Raw genomic sequence first — 20,977 nt, 5'->3', positions numbered from 1 at the left:
TATATTATAAAAGTTGACAGGAACAAACTCAGATGGGAGCTTGTCAGGTGTTTGAAATCAGGTGAGCTTGGCCCAAATCTAATGCTTGGTAACATGGCCAATAGCCTGAAGGAGAACTTTTTTTTTTTTTCCTCCCTGGAATTTAACCACTTTATACCTTAATTGCATTCTTGCACCTACATCTCAGACATCACTGGGACCTTAGCATCTAGTCCATAGTGGAAAGAATGGTACAGCTGCCCACTGCATGAAATAGTGAGAAACTTGCTAACAGTCTCTGGTATAATTCCAACTTCTACAAAATAATTCATTAAAACAAAGGACAGTTAATTTATCTATTTTTAGTATTTTGTCTGAGAAAAAAAGAAAAACAAAAGAAAACAAAGAAACCTGTATAAACTTGTAATGTGTTATATCTTTAGCTGGTCAGGCTGTCAGCCTTTTAGCAATATCCAAACTGTTCCAATATTTCAAAATTATATTTAACAAATAGCCTTTGATTTCATATTAGGAGGAAAATAAACAGAAAAATTACCAACTTCCCCCTTAAAATTTATGCTATCACATAATTTTAGAGCTACAGCGCTTGGGACTATCAGAAAGTGATCGGTTTTATCTGAAATGAAATAAAACCCAGGTTTATAAAGTGTCTGAGTTCACATTGTGCAAGAAATGGTTTAGCCATTTTTAGGAAAGTAACACGAAAATTTTTGTAATCAGCACCTTCTGGTTTTTGATACATTATGAGCCAGATAAACTTGAAACTCCACAGCATTTGTTGTTGAAGGCAATTCAGAGTTATTGTAATTCGAACAAGATAAATCACTGAGAGAAAAGGGAGAGTTATCTTATCAGTAATCAAAATGCAATTGGAACAGAGCCTCTCACAGCTGTTCAATCAGTCCTAGCTTTCATCCTCTTCATCTACCTTATCATAACAGTTGCCAATCACCTGGTTTCAGTGAACTCTACTGGAAGGAGAAAAATCAGAACTTTTGTTTTTGAAAGAACATGTAGTTCAGAAATATAGCTCAGAGAATTACGTTTTCATTATCATTTATCAGTTAGAAGTAGTTAGGACAAGATATACAGTTTTTAGTGCACTAGTGACGTAACCAAATATTTTAAATTAAACACTCTGGCCTACCTTCCACTGCAGCAAAGAAAACTTAAGGGCCAGGAGTATAGTTTGATTAAAAGCAGATACATGGAAGGCGGAATGTTGCACCGATGTTTTCTTTCAGTTGAACTGGCACAGGCACGGACTCCTTTGACTTCAAAATACTGATGCATATGTTTTTTATACTGTACAACTGAGAGAAGATTTTAGCTCATTAAAGTCAGCACAATTTAGCTACATGACAGCCCTTAAAGTGTTCTTGATTTGAATAACTAAAGGGATCATATGATATCTCAAAGACATAAAACATTTAGATTTTTAAAGGCAACCTGGTTTCCCTTTACTATTTGCATTATTTGCCCTTGTTTTTTCCTCTCTGAAAGTGAATCTAGATTGCTCCTCGGTTATTATTATTATTTATAAAATGTGAGAAATAGTAATCTCTGAGCTAAATAAAAACTTAATATTTTTCTTATTTTTGTAAAAGTATTGCAATATCCCATATTCTGAATGTGGCTTTTTGAGAAAGGTTATGGCACATATTTAACTGTGAACTTCACACATCTTTAAGCACAACATTGTTGCAAAATCACAGACAATAAATATTACCACTTTTTTGTGTATGAGATCAATCAGAAGTATATGACAGTGAAGAGAGACCAGGGTCTCGTTTTACTAAGCAGTTATTTGTGTAAGAAAAAATTTATCTGTCTGAGTAGGTAACATCTCTGCTACTTGCCATTTTTGCTGGTGTAAGGAATGTTCAGGAGAAATACTGGAAGTGATGCATTGTACCAGTGAACTCCCAGTTGTTAAGGACAACATCTATAACTCTCAAGGTTTTCTAAAATGTAGTAAAATAATATGGACAAATAATGAGTCAATAAGAATGATTTCTAAACATGCTAATTCAAATAGTAGAAACACTATGGACATATTAACTCAACCTCCTACTTGGCTAATATATCCTCAGTGAGCTTGGTTATCTCAACATGGCACCCTAAATTGCACCATCTGAGCTATCACAGATAAACAGCCAGCTAAATTCCATTCATTAAGAAACTGAGTTATCAGATCTAGTTAGCAGTTCACCAGTTATCTGTATAATACTACGGGAAAGATAGTATTCAAGAAGCAAAACCAGTACCAGTTATGAAGAAAGTGAAATTTTGGGTAATTGCTACTTCAAGGATGACTGTATCTATAAACAGTACCATCCTTGTCTCATTAAACATCAGATCAAAGAGGCATGAACACCTTTTCAATGACTAACAGCACAGACAGTTGTTTTCACAGGGCACAAACATATTTCATTTGGCCAAGCTGGAATGAGCTGGGAAGACTGCAATGTTATACTGTCTTCATGGCCTATTACACTTGGGGTCTACGTTGCACAGCTTTTACTCACTGTTTGTTCCCCAAAAGAGCAAGATGTAGATTTGCAGTTCGTGAACTTTTTCTCTCAAAATAAAAGCAAAGCAGGAAGGGAATTGTTCCTCTATAGGCACATTTATTTGTTCACAATATTGGCCAGGCTGCAGCACAGACACACCTGAGCTAGCCTTAAACTTGCTCATGTATTTGTAGTGTCTATAACAACAGTGGCTAAGAGCCTAATAAAGATTAATTGCCTTTGCTCCTCATCTAATGGTGCCTCAATGAAGCTGCATGTTGAATGACTACAGTGCTACAACAGGCCAAGCAGACAAGTTACTTTGAAATTAGCTCAAAGGGATACAATTATACTTTATCATAATCACAACAGTGAAATGCAGATGTATTCAATGCAAATACAAAATGTCTATGTGCTGGATTTTGCACAGTAATAATATTATCATCACATTTTCTTCCAAAGAAACATCATTTTGGGGGGAAAAAACAAACAGACAAACAAAAAAACCCAAACCCAAACAAACACAACAGCAAAAAACAACTGCTCAGGAGAAAATAAAACTGCCTGGGTAACGTCAAGAGCCATCAAGACATTTGGGGACTATCAAGCAACAAACTACTTATAATACCATGATGATGTAGAAAATTCCTTAGTGAAAAGCTGGTCTAGTGAGAAGGCCAGTTCATTTTTTCTCATTTATCTCTTAAAAACACTGTCCTTTATTCTAAATTCCTAACAACTGAACCTGAAAGTACAAAAGCCAGTCAGTATCTTTATGATACACATATCGTGGACAATTAGGAATCAGAAGTAACATCGTTAACAACTGTATTGGAGTTTCAATTGTGATTAAAAAAAAATAAATCTTTCTGCAAGCATATTCCTTTTTCAGGTGAAAGAGTATTAAAATCTTTTCTAACTATTAAAGAATTTTGGTTTCAGTTATCACAGAGGTACAGAATACTTTGTGCTTCAAAGATAAGTGAGCTCATTGAAAAGAATGAATAAATATGAGGTGCTAAGTTTGTTAGGGATATCACGGGAAATTTTCAGAAAACCCAGTGGTTCTATTTTCAAGTGTGATGTTTGGTATTCGACAACCAAGTTACCACTGACACTGTGAGACTCAAAGAGTGTGAGACAGGGTGACCTGCAGTGATTCAGCCACTAGTGAGGCTGTGAACTCTCTCACTGACACGCGCCTGAAAGAAACAATGCCTCTCTACAGCTTAAAATACCGTGATGTAGGGGAAAAACCACCAGAGCGACATCTGACCTGAAATTAAACAAGTCCTTTTACGATTTGTTTGCTTGTTTTGCTTATTACTGAGCTGACAATATAAAACTGCACCAATGTTTTACTAAGGTGAAATAGTTAATATGCACAGTAAGTTAGGAGGCTTCCCTGAAAATTTAGTTGCAGTTAAAAAGTTGCAAAAAATAAGAAAATAAGTAGTACTTGAGTTTTCACAACTTCAGGGACAGATTTATCATGGACAATGCATTTGACCTGCTTTAAAATAAAGTCTTTTTGTGCTTGAAAATCATGTGTGAACTTCTTGTATCTATCTAAGAATGTAACAACTCTTCAAAATGTTGTGATTAATAAGATGCAAATAGACTTAGGAGTAGTTCTTCTTATAGGTAAATCATTATAGTTTATATAGCAGCTGGCTTAGATGGACTGTGTCCAGGTTTTCTTAAATGGGTACAAATCAGTGACCTCATATTTTCAATTTCAGACATAGCTATCAACACTCCTTCTGTTAAAATTTGTTTTTGCAGAGTGGGATCCACCCTCCACTTTGATCACATAGCCAACACTTTTGAGGAATTATCTTTTCACATTAATAGGATGGATGAGTAAAATCCATGCTTGGATTTACATCCTTTGGTCTTCAGAGAGTTTCTTCTAATCCACAGGGGAGGGTTTGGTTGAATTTCATCAAGGGGTTCAAAACACTGACTGCAGTTAAACAGTTTGTGCAGCTCACATACAGATACACACAGCTCTGCTAATGCACTTTAAATACAACAAAATAAAGGAGGAGCTTTTTCTAAACACTGACCCTCCTTGCACAGAATTCAGTGTCAAAACAAAATAAGTAATTATGCCCAATTTTGCTCTTAATTTACCCTAATGAAAATCAAAGCACTTGCACCATGAATAAAAAGAATCTGATTGCTGTGGGTCTGCAATATGTGGAATACATTTAGTGTCCATTAGGTTAAATATTATTTCAAATTCGCTACCATTATTTATCAAATGCTTCCAGTTATGCTTACAGTCTGTTAGGTTAGGTTCTGTACATCAGAAAGGAATTTCCAGTTCTTCTCTTCCATACAAATGTCATAAACATAATTAATAATTAAGCAGCAGCAGAGCCCTCAATATCATTTTTCAACTCAAAGTGAATTTTCTCATGCTTAATGCTGCTCTATTCATCAAAGTTTAACATTTATTTCAGTTCTATTTACAGTTATACTTACAGTTATACTTAAAATGTTTTTGCAATTATTGCACATTTAAATAGGGAACAAGACATTTCAAATTAAGTGCTAGATTCAAAATGGAAAATAAACTTTTAATACAATTTTAACATTAATTTCCTGGATTCTGGACATACTCTAAAGGGGCTGGGTGGGGTGTGTGTCTACCTAAAATTTCATGACATGCAAGCAAAGTTTAAACCATAATGCTAACATGACTAAGAAATTATAGTGTGAAGTGCTTTAACTAGTTTTAAAATCTCCCACAAAAGTGTCTTAATCCACACACAGGCCATGGAACTGGGCTATTGTAAGTGGTAAAATTGTTTAGTGTCAAGGGGTAAACTGCTAAGATCGAGAAAAAGAAAACCTTAAAAGGCTAGTAAATTTAGAGACACAGCTTCTAGCTCATCAAGTTCCTGAAATTTAAATTGCAGACTTAAGGCAGTATGCTAGGGAACCATCACTATCTGATCTAATCCTATTATCTTCTCCTACTACGGAGAGTGTCTACCATGGAAACACCATATGGCTTTGACTGTGATTAGAGACAGTTTATTTCCCTTCTAGTCACATAGAGATCAAAGTGTGACTGCACTTGAGTCTACAGAAGAAAAGTGAAGATGCAAGATGTGAAATGTAATTCAGTACAATAACTGCTGTCACTCCCTTCTCATCTGGACCATGCTCTGAGGCTGCTAATGGGTCCTCCCCAACCCATCCTTCTCCCCACTCTGCCTCCCCTCCTCAAAGCCTTTGGAGCCTCTCTGGGTGAGTGGAAATATTTGCAAACAGTATCATTTCACGCTGATTGAATCCATCTTCTGTAACAGCATTTAACCTTCTAAATCCTTTTAAATGTCTTTTGTTTTGATGTAACTTGTCCATATTTGATCATTTAAGTGAACAGCAGAAAGACTCATCAGCAAGTTCCAGTAGAGACGGACGAGGGAAAGCGAGTAGATATCAGCACTCAGGTAGCACTTGCTGTCTGGCTGGGCTTAATGCATGACAAGATTTGCATACAACTTTGTGGTGCTTGACCTCAGAGCAGAAGTTCCTTTGCTTAAAGACATGTCAATGTAAATAGAGTTGGACTTGTTTGAACATCAAATCATCTGGCGTGTCAGGCTGTATTCAGACCAGCCACAAAAGGTATTCAAAGATAATTGAAAGTAACTTCAGGATGTTTTGACTCCAAATACACTCAGCCCATCCCACCTGAACTAGCTTATAGCAGGTTCCTGGTGGATGCTATCAGCTGAAACGGCTGAACATTTCCTCCCATCTTCTGCAGCAAGTGTCAGTAAGAAGGAGGTGGAATGCAGACAATTATAACTGAAAAAAAGTGAAAATACTGTTCCAAAAATAACAAAAACAAGCAGTATTTTGTTCAAAGAAATTGACTTTTATTCAAAGAAATGTGACTGCCTACCACGCTAAAAATTCATCTATTCACAGTTTTTATTCTACTTTATTCTACTCATTTCCCCCCTAGCACAAAGAAGGTCTAGTCCACATCACTGATCCTAGGTGTCCAGTCAGTCTAAATGAATGATTGTTTATTCGTTGTGTCAACACAATAGAATCATTATCCTCAGTGTTAGCATCAGGAATAAAGTTCAGTGGCATTTTGCATCAGGGAAGAGAAATGAAAGTTTTATGTTTCTGAGGCTCCAGTGGAATATCAATGAAAATCAGTATATGTTTGGGGGGGTTTGTTGTGTTGTGTTTTGTTTTGTTTTGTTTTGTTTTTCTCAAACCACAAAACCTGCACTTTTCTTACCAAGATAGAAATCAGAGATCACATTCATACAATTTCCTTTGGGTGCCTGTTAGAACAGAATCCTTTGGAAGATGACCTTAGACTGAAGGTGTTCGTCAAATGTCTCTGGCACACTGAAATGGACAACAGGGTTTGCTTTCTTAGTTATGCAAAATAAGAATTAGTAAAATGTAACATTTTCTGCAAAATGTACAGTAAATTTTAACTTAGTTCATTGCTTCACACTCTACATTTCTTTGCCCTTTGAGTGATTTAAAACAGGAACATTTTTAACCTGAATTCATGAAACATTCTCCATTGGAAGCAAATTGCCACGCCTGCACAATGAGCTTAATGAATTGCTTACACAGGTTGTGTAGCCTCAGTGTAGGTTTGGTTTATGTAAAGGACACATTAATAATTGGAATGTTTTGGGGGAAAAGGCAGGGCACTTTCCACTTACCCTTCCAGACCAAATGATATTATTCATTCTCAGCAGCTCCACTGGTTACTCTGCTAATTTCCCTCCAAAATAATGCTCCTCTGGGTGCAATATGCAAGTGTATATGTATGTCAACTGCCTCATAGGCTTCCAAATGCCCACATTGATCCAAGATACCATGAGTCACTGTTGACAGATGAGGAACATTCACACAAAACCCCCACTGAAAGTTAAAGGAGAACTCACATTTTTCCTTGATGGTCACACACTAATACATTGAGGTTAATGGTATACTGCAGAGATTTGGCAAAAAAAAAAAAAATATTTTTTTTTTAAAGTTGTAATTCACCTAAAATTGAACAAGACATTGATTCAGTGTTTCCAAATTAAAGTAATACTGGGTGTTTCCAAATAGGTTCAGCTAACAGAAATTGCTATAACTCTACTGCTTACTGCTCTATTGCATTTAGGAAACACAAATTAATTCACAGCAGATGTGAATATAACTTAAAGTGTACTAAGTGTGTTTCTAGAACTCTTTATCATCGAGCAGGATTTTAATTAAATCTGGAATAAACTAACATCATGATAAATTTTCTACATGTTTATAATGTTTGATGACTAGTACCCACGAAAGACATTAGAAAGTGGCATCCTGACATTCTTGTTGCAGACTACATTCCTATTTCTAAAATAGCTGGGGAAATTACTCCTTGTCGTGATAGTGAAGGGGTTTCCTATCGACACATACATACTGGAAAATGTTCAAGAATGGATGTCTCACAGTCTCAAAAATCAGTGAATCCTAAGCCTCCATGGAGCATTACCAATCAGTGTACAATCAATGCACTACTTTTTCCAAAGTTAAGCTATTTCTGTTTCCTGTACTGCCAAATAAATACTAAAATAAAGTAATTTTTTGGTTGGTTTCATTTTTTTTCCTTAAGCAAATGTAATTCCAGCAGCAGCTGACATGGCTCCTCATATAATGGCAAACATTTGGACTTATTTCTAGCTAGTCTAATTACAAAAGGCATCAGGGTAGGTAAGTTTTCTTTTTGTAGCCATTAATACTAATTTGACCTACTAGGAAAACAATTTCAAAATGTCAACATTTGCATGCCTGAACCCTGCTATGAACTAAAAGGAATTGTATGCGGAAGTCCTGCCTCAAGCTGTGACACAATACTTACCTCCTCAGAGGGAGTTAACACATTAATTTGAACAAATGAAATTAGAACAGCCAACTCTCCATGGTGGTCAGAAGAAAACAACCCTGACCATAGTGGCTGACTGCAGCTTAAGTGGCATATTGTTATTAAACTATAGTATGACAGCTGAATACAAAATGCATAAAAACCCCATGAAACAGGAGGACTTTAAGCTTGGAGGTAAATATGACTGTAGTACCCAATTGCCAAAAAGCAAAGTTACTATTGCCCTTCTTAGAAGTATAAGCTTTGAGATTTAAGACTATAATTTACACGTTTGCTGTATATGCTGGTTTCTGCAGATGTGTATTCTAGAAAGCACTTTTGAGATCCAGATGCTAACAAGTTTGAGCAGAAAACTGGTAGAAAGGTCTGCAAACTGAGGAAGCTTGCATCTGCTCCACTGCTTAGTTCAACCAGTTCACGACCCTTGAGGTCTAATCCAAAGCCAAGTGAAGGCAGTGGGATTTTACTGATTGTGCTGAAACCTGAATCAAGTCAGTGGATTATGTGTATTGTTCCTACAGGACCTGTGTTTTCAGGAACTTCCTCCAAAACATTTACCCTTATAACCTCAGAAACATTTTTTAAAAACTATGCACTTCAAGCTAAAACACAAGGTCCCCACAGACGTCACTAGGTAACACTTATGCACAGCACTCCAACAACAGCTCTTATCTTGTGATTAAATGCACAATTCTACATGCTTTGCGGCAATCTCTGTAGAGAAAATATAAGCAGTGGGAGTTTTCTGTTTTGTCTTCATCTGTATAATGTGAGTTGAAAGCGGGTTTTGGGAAGTGAGATTTGCTGTTGGTTCGTGCATGTTATATGCATGTCGTACTGTCTCCCATGCTGTTTGAGAGCTCTCTTTCAGAACAATACTAAAGTAATGGGTGGTATGCACTAAACCTAGCTTGGATATCTGACCTGCACTTAAGTTTTAGTTATATCATGAAACAATTTACCTAAAATAAGCGTTATGTAGGTCAGTGGAAGTTGTGAGATACCCCTGAGGACCTCCACAGGAAGATCAACTCTGTCTAAATTTAAGAACCTAAATTAAATGAATCCCCATTTCATTCTGCAAAAGAGATATCAACATTAAACTGAACTTTTAAATTATACATATTCATTAATTGTTATTACTTAAATTAATATGGTTGGGGTGGATGTTTGGTTTTGGTTTGGTTTTCCTTTTTGTTTGGTTTTGTTTGGTTTTGTTGTTGTTTTTTTTTTTTTTTTCTCTGTTATCCTTACTTTGCTCAGTGTGCAGAATGGATGTAAAATCAAATTTATCTCTTTTTTTTTTTGAGCTTTTCAGTATTTTCCCTAATGACTATGGTAAAAATCTGAGTCAGAAATGTGATTCAATGAAAGAGAAGCTGTTATAATTCCTAATTTATGTAGACATAGGAAGAAAGAAAAGTACTCTAAAATAACAGGCATTTGATTTGACTCAACAAGCCCTGATCTTTGAGAATACTTAGCATGACAAGATACATGATTTCAAATCACAGGCCCACAACCTTCCAAGTGCAAAAATATCCCCATGGATCCACAGGGAAAAGGTAGCAAGATATCCAGAAAAGTGATAAACTTACTCAATGACCATCACACAGCACATGAATGATAAAGCAGCAAGATAATAGTTCATATATGCAGGGGATGAAACAAGTGACTTAGCTGTTTTGTCCTCTCTCTCACTCATTACACTGATGCTGGACTCTGCAATAAATGAAGCCAGGGTGTTATACAAAACAAGTACCTCTGATCTCACCTTGTTGCTTTACCCATCCCCATCCTGTACATCAAGGAAAGCAGAAGTCCCTTAGAAATAACACTAAAAAAATGAATAATCAAAGGTTGCATGGGATTGCCATAGTTTCAGTATGAAATGGATTGCTGCATCCTCCAGCCATGTAAGGACAGCAAAGCTTCTTTGCAATTCAGACCAAGTGCTAGTGGTAGCCCAGGCCTGATGCCACAAATTATCATCCAGAAGTGATTGTGTTGGCCAAAAAATTCTAAATAGAAAGAAGCAGGACACTCAGAATGTAAATTTGCAGTCCAAATTATTACAGGTTATGAGCAACTAAATCCATTGATTTATCACAGGAAATGCCAGGCACATTTAATTAGTGTTCAAGTAATATGGCATTTTCTAAGAAGTGTATGACTTTTTTGGTCTTAAAACTTAGCACACACTCTCCTACTAAGTCAACACTATTTAACTCCTTATTTAGATTACATACATTAAAATGTTTCTGTAAGTCAGGGATATTAACTGCTTTCTAATTAGGTGAACATACTTCACATTTTACTGTGGGGTAAAAGCAAAGTGAAGTGGACAACCTGTAGTTTCCTCACATCAGAAACCTCCATATCTGCGTGCACATCCTAATTCCTGTATAATCCTGAGTGGTTTACCTCTTAAAATAAACAGACTCTACCTTATGTCCTTACTGGATTACTGGGAGTAGGATGTTTACATAAAGGATATAGCTAAGTATTCACTGAACATAACAAGGTTGCAATTCATTCCCATGCATTAGAGCCCATTATAATTTGGTGGCTATATTTAAGTAAACCAACATTTAACTATGCCAGCATTTACTATCTAATGTTAATACTGTAATTGTGTCCAACCCTTGTTTGATTCATTGAAATGTTATCTGCACTGCCACTACCCAGGGAGTGTAAATATGAAGATGAGCATTTGGAGTGAGAGAAAATACAAATAATTTATTGTCCGGGTGTATTAGACACCAGTTTAGTAAACATTATTATTTTCACCGCTAATAATAGTAATTATACCATGCTTTGCCGTTTGTGCAAAGATCTAGCCACACTCTAGAAATAAACATCAGGACCTGAGTCTCATTCTCAGACATTTATTTGGGCAGTGCTGATGTGTTTCGTAATGAAAAGAAGTGCTTTAAAGCTTATCTGTACTATCCTAATTGAAGAGTATCTCTACATCAAGAAATAAAAAATCCTAAAGTTGTGCTGACCTAAACCACGTGGAACTGCCACACTGAGTACCATTTTAAGCTGACACAACATCACCAGACTGGAACTTACTGTGCCTGTGCAAGGAATGTCTGTAGAAAAAAGCAACAGCTAAAGGGTGATCTAATTGTTGTCTCCAATTACCTGTTGGAGACAACAAAGAAGAGAACCAGACTCTTGCCACAGGTGCACAGAGAAAAGACAAGACATAACATGCACAAGTTACAACAAGGAAATACTGAATGGGATATAAAGAAAAAAAAAATCTCACTGTAACAATAACCAGAGAGGTTATGGAGTCCTCATCCTTGAGTATCTTCAAAATTTGACTGAATCAGACACAAAATACCTGATCTAATTCTAAATATGGCTTTGATTTGAGCATGAGTTTGAATTGGTCCCTTCCAATTAAGTGTACAGATTCAGCTTTGATAAATTAGAACCTAACAAGTTAGACACTACAGGCATCCCCCTTCTGCTATTAAAAATAAAAACCATAAAGCTTTTCTTTTTTCTGAGGTAAGAATTTCCTTACACTAAGAAAGAGCAGAAAGCAATCAAATGGGCAACAGAATACATGGAACATGTTGATCCTTGTAGACCAGTTAAGGGATACAGTAGAGCGTATTATAATACTACTAATTATAATACTACTGCTTCCGCTTTACTGAGTAGATAAAGACCCACATCTTCCATTGAAAGAGAAAGGACTGAAACTGCAAATGTTTTATTGTAGCACGTGTAAGTCAGACACATTAGATACAGGAATTCTTAGGTTATTTCAGCCAGATTCTCAAGTAGCATAAGCACATTGCAATAAAGCTATGTATGTTCAACTACTAATCATGTTTTCATTTGTTGTCCTCTCACATATTCTCAGCACAATATCGTTTTAAGTAACAAGATTTACAAATCATGCAAACATGAACTGGCAATAGCTATTCTGGATTGATAATCTCTGCAAAATATTCATCCATTTCTTCAGATAGAACACATCACATTGTTCCTATTGCTGTTTGCCTTTACTAAGTTACTATATTAAAGGTCCATATGGAAAATTTTCATGAGACAACATGGTAAATATCAGATAAAGGGGGAATAAGTAAGCACCTCCTTAATGGTGATTAAGTAACAATTTTAGCATGCTGAACAAATTTTGATTCTTTGACTTCAGTATTCTCCAGATCTTACTCTGGCTGCTGGACAACATGTGCACTCCAGCCACAGGGAGTACACAACTACTCTGTTTTGAAGAATAGTCCTGAAGAAACAGTGAAGGTACTTAGTTCACAAGGAAAAACAAAACAAAACAAAAACAAAAACCAAACCAACAAAACAAAGCACAACAAAACCCAACTGTGCTAACATTGTAATACATTATGGCTATTTAAGAAACAAGGGAATGTTGACATAGAAAGATAAAAGAACTGCAGCATTAAAAGTAACTCATTTTCCTTTTATGGTCTGTTACTGCATGGCTGAACATTGCCACTAACTAATGTTTTCAGAACATTCTGAATTCAAGAAGCTTCTTTTGTTCCATTTGCAGCCCACATGCTGACACAGCATCTCATCTCCTATTGTTCTAACTATTATCTGATACATTTGATGTGCTGAAAGGTAAAAAGCACCAAGATTCTAGTTACCTTAGAGATAGCAAAAGAAGAATTACTTAGCAAAAGAACAACTGAGGAGGAGCCGTTTCTGGCAGTTTTACTCTAGTGTGTGTGTTAGACCCACAAATGTGAGTTCAGACCCTGTAAGCCAGGAGTCTTTGTTGGGGCTCTGCTGTGCAGTGAATGATCTCACCCTCTCCTGACTCCCACACACAGAGGTATACAGGGAAGAGCAGGCTCAACCAGTCTTAAATTCCTTTGACAGTTCAGACTCCAGATAGACTCTGCAGCAGTGAGGAAGAAGCATGGCTCATAGCAACAGTTAGAGAGAGATGTTTTAAAGAAACAGATTTATTTATAGTTAATAAATGCTTCTACCATCATTTACCATGGATGCCAGCTCTGATGATGAGCAAATAGTGGCCTCACAATGGAAAATGGGCTGCTAAGAGACATTTTAAAAGCCTACAGCATCTGATAAGGTACAGTACTGGGGGAAAAAAAAAAAGATAGAATTGATTCCCATATAGTTGCCCCAAACGTTTTTGAAAGACAGCACTTCTTGGAAGTCTGAGCCCTTATAGCCCCAGTCTCAGCTATTTTTTGCTAGGATAGACATAACCAAGATATACTCTATGAGTACTGTGTTGACTTGCCTTGTATCAACAATCTAGGAAAGCTCCCAAAAAGTCTTGTTCTATCAAATTTATTTAAAAATGATAAATTGCACTGTTTCTCACATGGAGGGTAAGTTCCATGGATGTGGGGAAAAAAAAAAAAAAAAGTGAAGTAGATGATTTCGTCAAAATCAAAATCTGTGACTGTTTTTTGTTTGTAAACCATCATTAGGATTAGAGTAGAAACCAGGGACTTCATAGGTCTTTAAGTGATTGTTTTGCCTACTTAAAAAGAAATTTAAATGAATAAATAGTATAAAAAGCAAATTGCTAGAGAGTAAGAGTTCTTTTACAAAAACCAAATTGTGCTGTGGTTCCAGGAGAGACAGGCATTCTTAGCTAGGTTCATGAACAAAGGATATCAAATGAAAGCAGGAGGAAATAAAGCCTGACTCTACAAGACGTGTGCCAACTGTGGTCTCATAAAGCTACGAAATCTTGGAATGCTTTGAGTATGTAATATTTTTAGAGCTCTAATAAGGCACACCTGAGCTCCTCTTTACCACATTTAAAGATATGTACCACAGAAGCTAGACTTTGCTATGCATTTTTGCCTATTCCAGTAACCTGTAATTAATAAACACTCATGTGGAGGAGAGCAGAACACTCAGTTGCCTGTTCAGATTCCTCTGAATTACTCCCACATACTTTTCTAAAGTGTACAACATATAGTAATGATCTTGAAATTATTCTTAAGTCGTTTAGCTGAGAAGAGAAGAGGACACTGCTATGTCAGCCTTGTTGAAATCAAATATTCTTCTTTCTTCTACAGATGTTCTTCCTCAAATTCTTGAGTTATTGTAGTGTCTGTCTGAACCAGCTGTCTTCCTTCAGCATATCCACAATTCTGAGTCAGAGTGAGAAACAAACCTGTCTCTACCATTAATAAGATTTATTTTCACTTTACCTAAGCAGTGCAATGTAAGAGAAAACTATAAGAATCAAGCTCCTCCATATAAAATATGCTCAGTAGACTAACGTAACTGTCCACCCTGCTATTCATGTATTGGTATCAAAAGTCATATTGTACACAGAGAAGATAAAATGAGCTATGGTAGTATGAAAGAACTGAGGGAATGCTTGTTCCACTCCATGCAGTTTGGGTGCAGGAAGAGGTGATGTTACCCAGAAGCCCCATGCAGTCTTAGCAGCTGCCAGAATAATCGGATATGGTATTTACAGTAGATGTGAACCAGAAATGGAATATATAGAGCCAATCATTTGGAACAATCACGTGCCAAATAATTGTGGTAGCACAATTGTAGAGAAAAGCATGGAATCAAAATACATGCTGGGTGGTATCAAAACACAGGAGGACTAAAAAGAAGTTTAAATACTCCAAGTTTTACAAGGAATCCAGTTACATTTTGATTAAAAATAATAATAGTTTAAAATTATATTAAAATTAAATGCTTTCTGCTTTTCTGTCAAAGAATTTAGTTTATACATTATCCAGGAGTCAGTATACTAGTCCAGAATGTATATACTTAGTTCTTCTTTTCCAGTCAGAAATTGAGCTGGCACTTTCTGTACTAGCTAATCTCCTATAAACTTTATGATTATTTTCTGCTAGACTATGTTGCATTACTGATCCCTAAATACTTACAATGGTTGCCTGCTAAGGCAACATCTTATTGCTAGTTATAATTGCCTAATGGGAGGCTACAGAAGAGGCTGATTCAGACCTTCCCTCAGGTGCCCCATGACAGGAAAAGAGGTAGCACAGCAAATTTTCATTAAAAGCTAGGACAAACTTCTCAGCATGAAGGTGGCACAAAGGCCCAGAAAGGCTGAGTATTTCCAGCCTGAAGATACTCAGAAATTGCTTGGACAGAGTTCTGGCAACCTGATTTAGTCAGCCCTGCTTCAGGCAGAGACTGGGTGTTAAACTAGATGACCTTCAGGAGTGACTTCCAACCTAAATTACTCTGTGATTCTATAATAACTGACACCATCTATCTTTCAGGAAAAAGCAAAAGGATCAGGATCATAAAGACATCTCAGATATACACTTTCCCATACACTTTTATTATCTTTTCAACAGCTAATGCAGTTTTCATATAGACATTCAAATCTTCTTTTTTTTTAATATATCCCACCATTTATATAATAGTGTACATGGTAACCTCATTTCCTCAAGTCAGAAGGCACAGGCAAGATGATGAACTAGAGGTTTCTGACAGAACACAAAAGCACCTAAAACAGTGAGCTAGAAAAGCAAGGAAAAATATCCAAGATAATGGCACTGCATTTGTACTATGTATTATGCAGCTGAGAGTAGACAATTTTATCTAGTCCCACTGAAACCAAGACCTTGTAGTTCAGGGAAAACTGTTGCAACTTGTTAGGACTAGTAACTCAGATGAACTAAACCAAAATTTTTCCTCAGTTTTCTGCCAGTGAAAACTCCAGTAATTTTGCTGCTGCTATTTGTTGAAATAAAGAGATCTCGGGAACACAAGAACACTGTGGGGGTGGATACAGAGAAAGTGGCAACCATAGACACAACTTCAAGCAAGCAGGTTCAAACTTTAATGACCTGTGTAGGAAGATAAATGAGACTGGAAGAAAAAACAGCACTGTTAGCATGAGGATGTTGTTAGGTGTGGAAGGCAGGCACTCTCAGTGCTGATGAATTGGTAGCTGAAAAAAAACCTACATCTTATAATGATAACTGTGTAAAAGCCATGGTATTTTTTTCTGCAATTTTTTCCTCTTTCATCACATCTGTTTGAATGAATCCTTAATGAATATCATGCACTGTTTGAAATTAGACAGGAAAAACAACAGACATACTATTGCCACTTACCAATCACATTATTTTATCTCTCAATTAACCTTAATTTAATAATTGTATTATTTTCATTTCTGTTTTAAGTTTAAGGGCCTGTATTGCAAATGTGTATTTTTGCAGGTGTTTTAAGTTACCAGCAATTTTCAGTAAGACCTATATTCCCTTTTTTTTCCCCCCCTTTTCTTTTCTGAAAGCTCTTCTCCCTACCATTATTTTGGTTAATCATCAGCCTTCCTGGAAATATTAATCATTATGTCTACCAGACTTTCAAAAAACCTGCGTCAAGTTTCTTCAAATTGCTTCTCTGTTTATTTTAGTCACAGTCTGAATAAAATTATTTGAATAAACAGGTCTGAAGTATATCCTGAATGGTACAGTTGGGATATGAAACTGAAATCCAGCATATTTCCTGGTATTATAGTAATAATATTTAGTAGAAAGAAAGAATTGTATTAAATTATAAGTGCATGTTGAAAGGAATTCTGTACAGATAGCTATATTTTCCAGAGCAAAATGCATTTTATTATCCTTTGTTTCTTATACAGAAGAGCATGAGTCTAATCTGCTAAGAATTATTAGACTTTTGCCCTGGAATTTTTTGACCCATCATATACTCTGTTACTTGTGTGTCATTTTGAAATAGTCAGCTGAAAATATGGACTTAATTACACCATGATACGAAATTTGGTGACATCTTGCTACACAGAAGAAACAAGTTTCAGATTATATCAAGTCTTAAAAACCTGATGTCAAACCTGACCTAAATCATGGAATCATTAAGGTTGGAAAAGATCTCTAAGATCAAGTCTAACTGCCAGCAACTGCTGTGAGCACTAAAACATGTTCTGAAGTGCCACGCCTCCGTGTTTTTTTCTAACACCTCCAGGGATGTTGCTGAATCCATCACCTGCCTGAGCAGCCAGTTCCAATGCCTGACCACTATTTCAGTCAAGAATTTTTTTCCTAATATCCAATCTAAACCTCCCCTGGCTGGCTGAACATGAGTCAGCAATATGCCCAGGTGGCCATGTAGGCCAACATGCCATCTTGGTCAGGATCCGCAGGAGTAAAGAAGTGATTGTGCCTCTGTACTTGGCACTGGTGAGGCTGCAGTTTGAGTGATGTGTTCAGTTTTGGGCACTGCAGTGTAAGAGATACATTGAGGTGATGAAGCAGGTCCAGAAAAGCATAATAAAGCTGGTAAAGGGTCTGGAGAATAAGTCTTAGGAGGGGCAATTGAGGGAACTTAGATTGTTTAGTCTGGAGAAAAGGAGACTGAGGGGACACCTCATTGCTCTCTGCAATTACCTGAAGAGAGGTTGTAGTGGGGTGGGCTTGGAAATATCACAGTACTTTGGGGGACATGGCACTTCAGTGGCTAATTTACCTATGTCCAACTTACTCCTGTTTAGGCCAGAAGAGTGACTATAGTTTTGAAGCTCCAGTGTGAGGTTACTAACTGTCTCATTTACCATCATCTCTGTGCAATATGTGGCATATATCCCATTACATTAGCCTGTCACAGGTGGATGGACAGCACCTTGATGAACAAACACTTGTGTTTCTTATCATTCCTGTTTAAGACCCCCCCAAGAGAATTTCTGCATTACTGATTTTAGTTTTCATTTAGTCCTGTATTCAGCAAAGTGCTCTGCTCTAAAACTTTGTATTCCAAATAGTCATATATATTTATATCTCCACAAGGACAGAAGGTGTTAATGAGAGCACGGTTCTAGTGCTCTCATTAACAAAACTTACGTAATTATTTTGGTGGTTCAGGGAACACACAAGGACATTTGGAGATATCACTAGATTAATATGGCTTGGCATAGAAAGTGCTTTGACTGCTGGCTTGTGTTTGTGCAAGTGGTTCAGCCTGCTCTGTACAAGGGATGAGCTGGATAGAGCTGTGGCAATGGTACTCATACTGATTATTAGGCTTTAGCTGTTGCCAATAATTAGAAAACAACTGGCTTGATATATGTCTCATAAAGTAACAGCTACAACAGTGTTGCCACTGACAGCTCACATACAGTATTTACTATTTCAAATTTTTACAGGTTTAGAAAACAAAAGGATTGGCTAGCTAAACAAAACCATTGTAAAAAATAGGTCAATATAGTCTGAACAACAACAGCATAAAACCAGTTTAGCTGAATTACAGAATAGCTTCATTTTGCCCATTGAGCGCTATCGATTTGGCATGGAAGAAAAAAAAAAAGAAAGAACAGATGGTGAAAGAAATAAATTAAGCTGCTGGTGATGGAATACAATATCACACTGAATTATAAAGAATGATGAACAGAAATCTCTTTAAACGAGTACTTACACTCAGTGTAGGATGCTCATACTGTTGAAGTTCATATCTGATTATTTTGGTTTATTTTCTAGTTATTAGATGTTTTATTTTCAACATAAACTTCAATATGGATTCAAAACAGAATCCAAGGCAATGTACATGAAATTCACTATGTTTAACCATAAGTCAGAGCTTCTAGTAATGCTGTAAAATGTATAGTATTGTAAAATTAATCAAACAAAAAAATGTATATATTTCCTTCTCAAAAGTCTTTACTCCTAATTGCAGATTTGAAGAAATGTGTGTGTATGGCCAAAGCCCTGACTACATTTTACAACTCTTCCAGTTTTAATGAAAAGTACTCTCTCTCCTCTAAAGATCTTGCTTTGTTTATATCTGTAAAGAGTAATAAATTGTTACTGTTAAAGTTCAATGCATTTAAGGAAGAAAAAAAGAAAAGGAAAAAAAAAAGTGTTGACATGAGTGGCAAAAAACTGCTGTGCAAGTTGACCCTATGTTCAGAAGCAAAATTACAAAGTCTAACTTGGTCCTGCTAAAGTGACTGCAGTTCTCTTCATTTCAGTAGAGATAGCATAACTTTTCAGAAATTCTCAGTTTGCCTCTGTAGTGATAACACTCTGCTTGTTTAATATGACTTAACCTTTAGATCACAGGCCCATTATCAAATATGGTGGAGAGGTTTATTTTTTACATTATGAAGATTATTTTGCCTTACAGTGCTCTCATCTTTCTGTAAATTAATGTTCCCCCAAGCCACAACACTATGTGGTAAGCAGACGTCTAATATCAGTGTAATTGCCTCAAGAGAATTATGGCTTTGTCCTAAGTTACTAGAGATAAATCCCCTTTAGTGTCCACAGCTATCTTCCATTATTAATAATATCAATATTTTTCATCCTTTAGCTGCCAGACATGGTTTAAAGATGACTTGGTAGTACTACCCCCATTTAGGAGCATGAACAAGTTTAATTTGGTTTTGAAGGTACACATCATGTCTGGAGCTTACGCTCCTCTTACTGTAAAATCATCTGAATCCTTGCACTCAATTTATGTGATACTACAGCTTTAGACTCTATGGAAAACTCACATTGTCAAGCCAACACACTCCTTTTGCACTTGCTTTTAATAGAAATATGGCAAAGAAATTTACTTCAGTGTTTGAATTCATTTTATTGTAGATTTTTATAGATTTTTCAAGTATGGGCTCATGTTTCCAAGGTGTTACACTATCCAGTTTCACTGTTTGTTTTGGGGGTTTTGTTTGTTTTTGGTTTTGGTGGGGTTTTGTTTTGGTTTTGGGTTTTATTTTAAGACCCATTTGGAGAATCTATAGTCTCATTTCAAGGAACCTTTTAGGCCTGTGTCTCTAGTTACAGAGCACCAGTTCCCTATTCTCTGCTTCTTGCTATATTTCCTCATAGCTCACAGGAATGGTCAATTGAATGATCAACGTCAGTCAATAGGTACTACTAGCCCTAACCATTTAGTCAACACTTGCTTCATCAAACCGCACTAATAGATGCTGTCTGTGTAACTAGAATAATTTCCATATTCTGTCTGGAGACAGGCATCCTAGGACAGAGCAGAATATTTTCTCTATACTTGAGCCTTATAGTAGACAGAGCTCCTTATTCTTGAACAATTTGTATTGCAAAAGCACACTGACAACTGCATTAGGCATCTTAGCATGCTCAGAATTGATCTTTGAGCACATTTTGTGGATGCACCAAATAGAGTGGGGATAATGCCATACATTTCTTGGGAGTTTTGCAATTGTGGAGAACAGTAAGCTTTGCCTTACTAAATGTAGAATACCTGTATATGTTTTCTACCAAGCATGACAGACTAACATGTAAAGTCATTTTCCATCACCCAAGCAAGAAAATATGCTGTTCACTGCATATTCAGGATCTGAACAGTAGCTTCAGTGGATCCTGTATCTAACTGCTTTCCCAGACCTCTGTAAAATGCAGGTTTCTTCTGGTTGCCCTGCCTGTATTCCCTTCCTTCATACTCATGTGACCTTCATACTCATCTTGTTTGTCCAGCAAACAGGCAAATAGCCACAAATGCATAATAGTTATCCACATGGTGAAGCTCCTCTAAGAAGCGTGATTAAGTAAGTGTCATTTGGGTT

At 36.5% G+C, this 20,977-nt stretch overlaps 1 protein-coding gene across 2 annotated transcripts in view; it reads right to left on the bottom strand.

Annotated features, from left to right (window-relative positions):
* SEMA3A (semaphorin 3A) overlaps positions 1-20,977 on the bottom strand; it is a 164,104-nt gene that overhangs the window by 119,783 nt on the left and 23,344 nt on the right. The window contains exons 2-3 of one of the 2 annotated variants that reach the window (XM_054399852.1): positions 11,929-12,026; positions 8,216-8,221 (exon numbers count right to left, since the gene is read on the bottom strand). The exons of the other annotated variant lie outside the window; for it this stretch is intronic. Of the exons in view, the coding sequence (XP_054255827.1) occupies positions 8,216-8,221; positions 11,929-12,026 (104 nt within the window). The remainder of the gene's footprint in view (positions 1-8,215; positions 8,222-11,928; positions 12,027-20,977) is intronic. 2 annotated transcript variants of the gene reach the window in all.

Source organism: Indicator indicator, chromosome 3, assembly GCF_027791375.1.
Source record: "Indicator indicator isolate 239-I01 chromosome 3, UM_Iind_1.1, whole genome shotgun sequence".
Classification (NCBI taxonomy): Eukaryota; Metazoa; Chordata; class Aves; order Piciformes; family Indicatoridae; genus Indicator; species Indicator indicator.
This window is presented reverse-complemented; position numbering and strand designations above follow the sequence as displayed.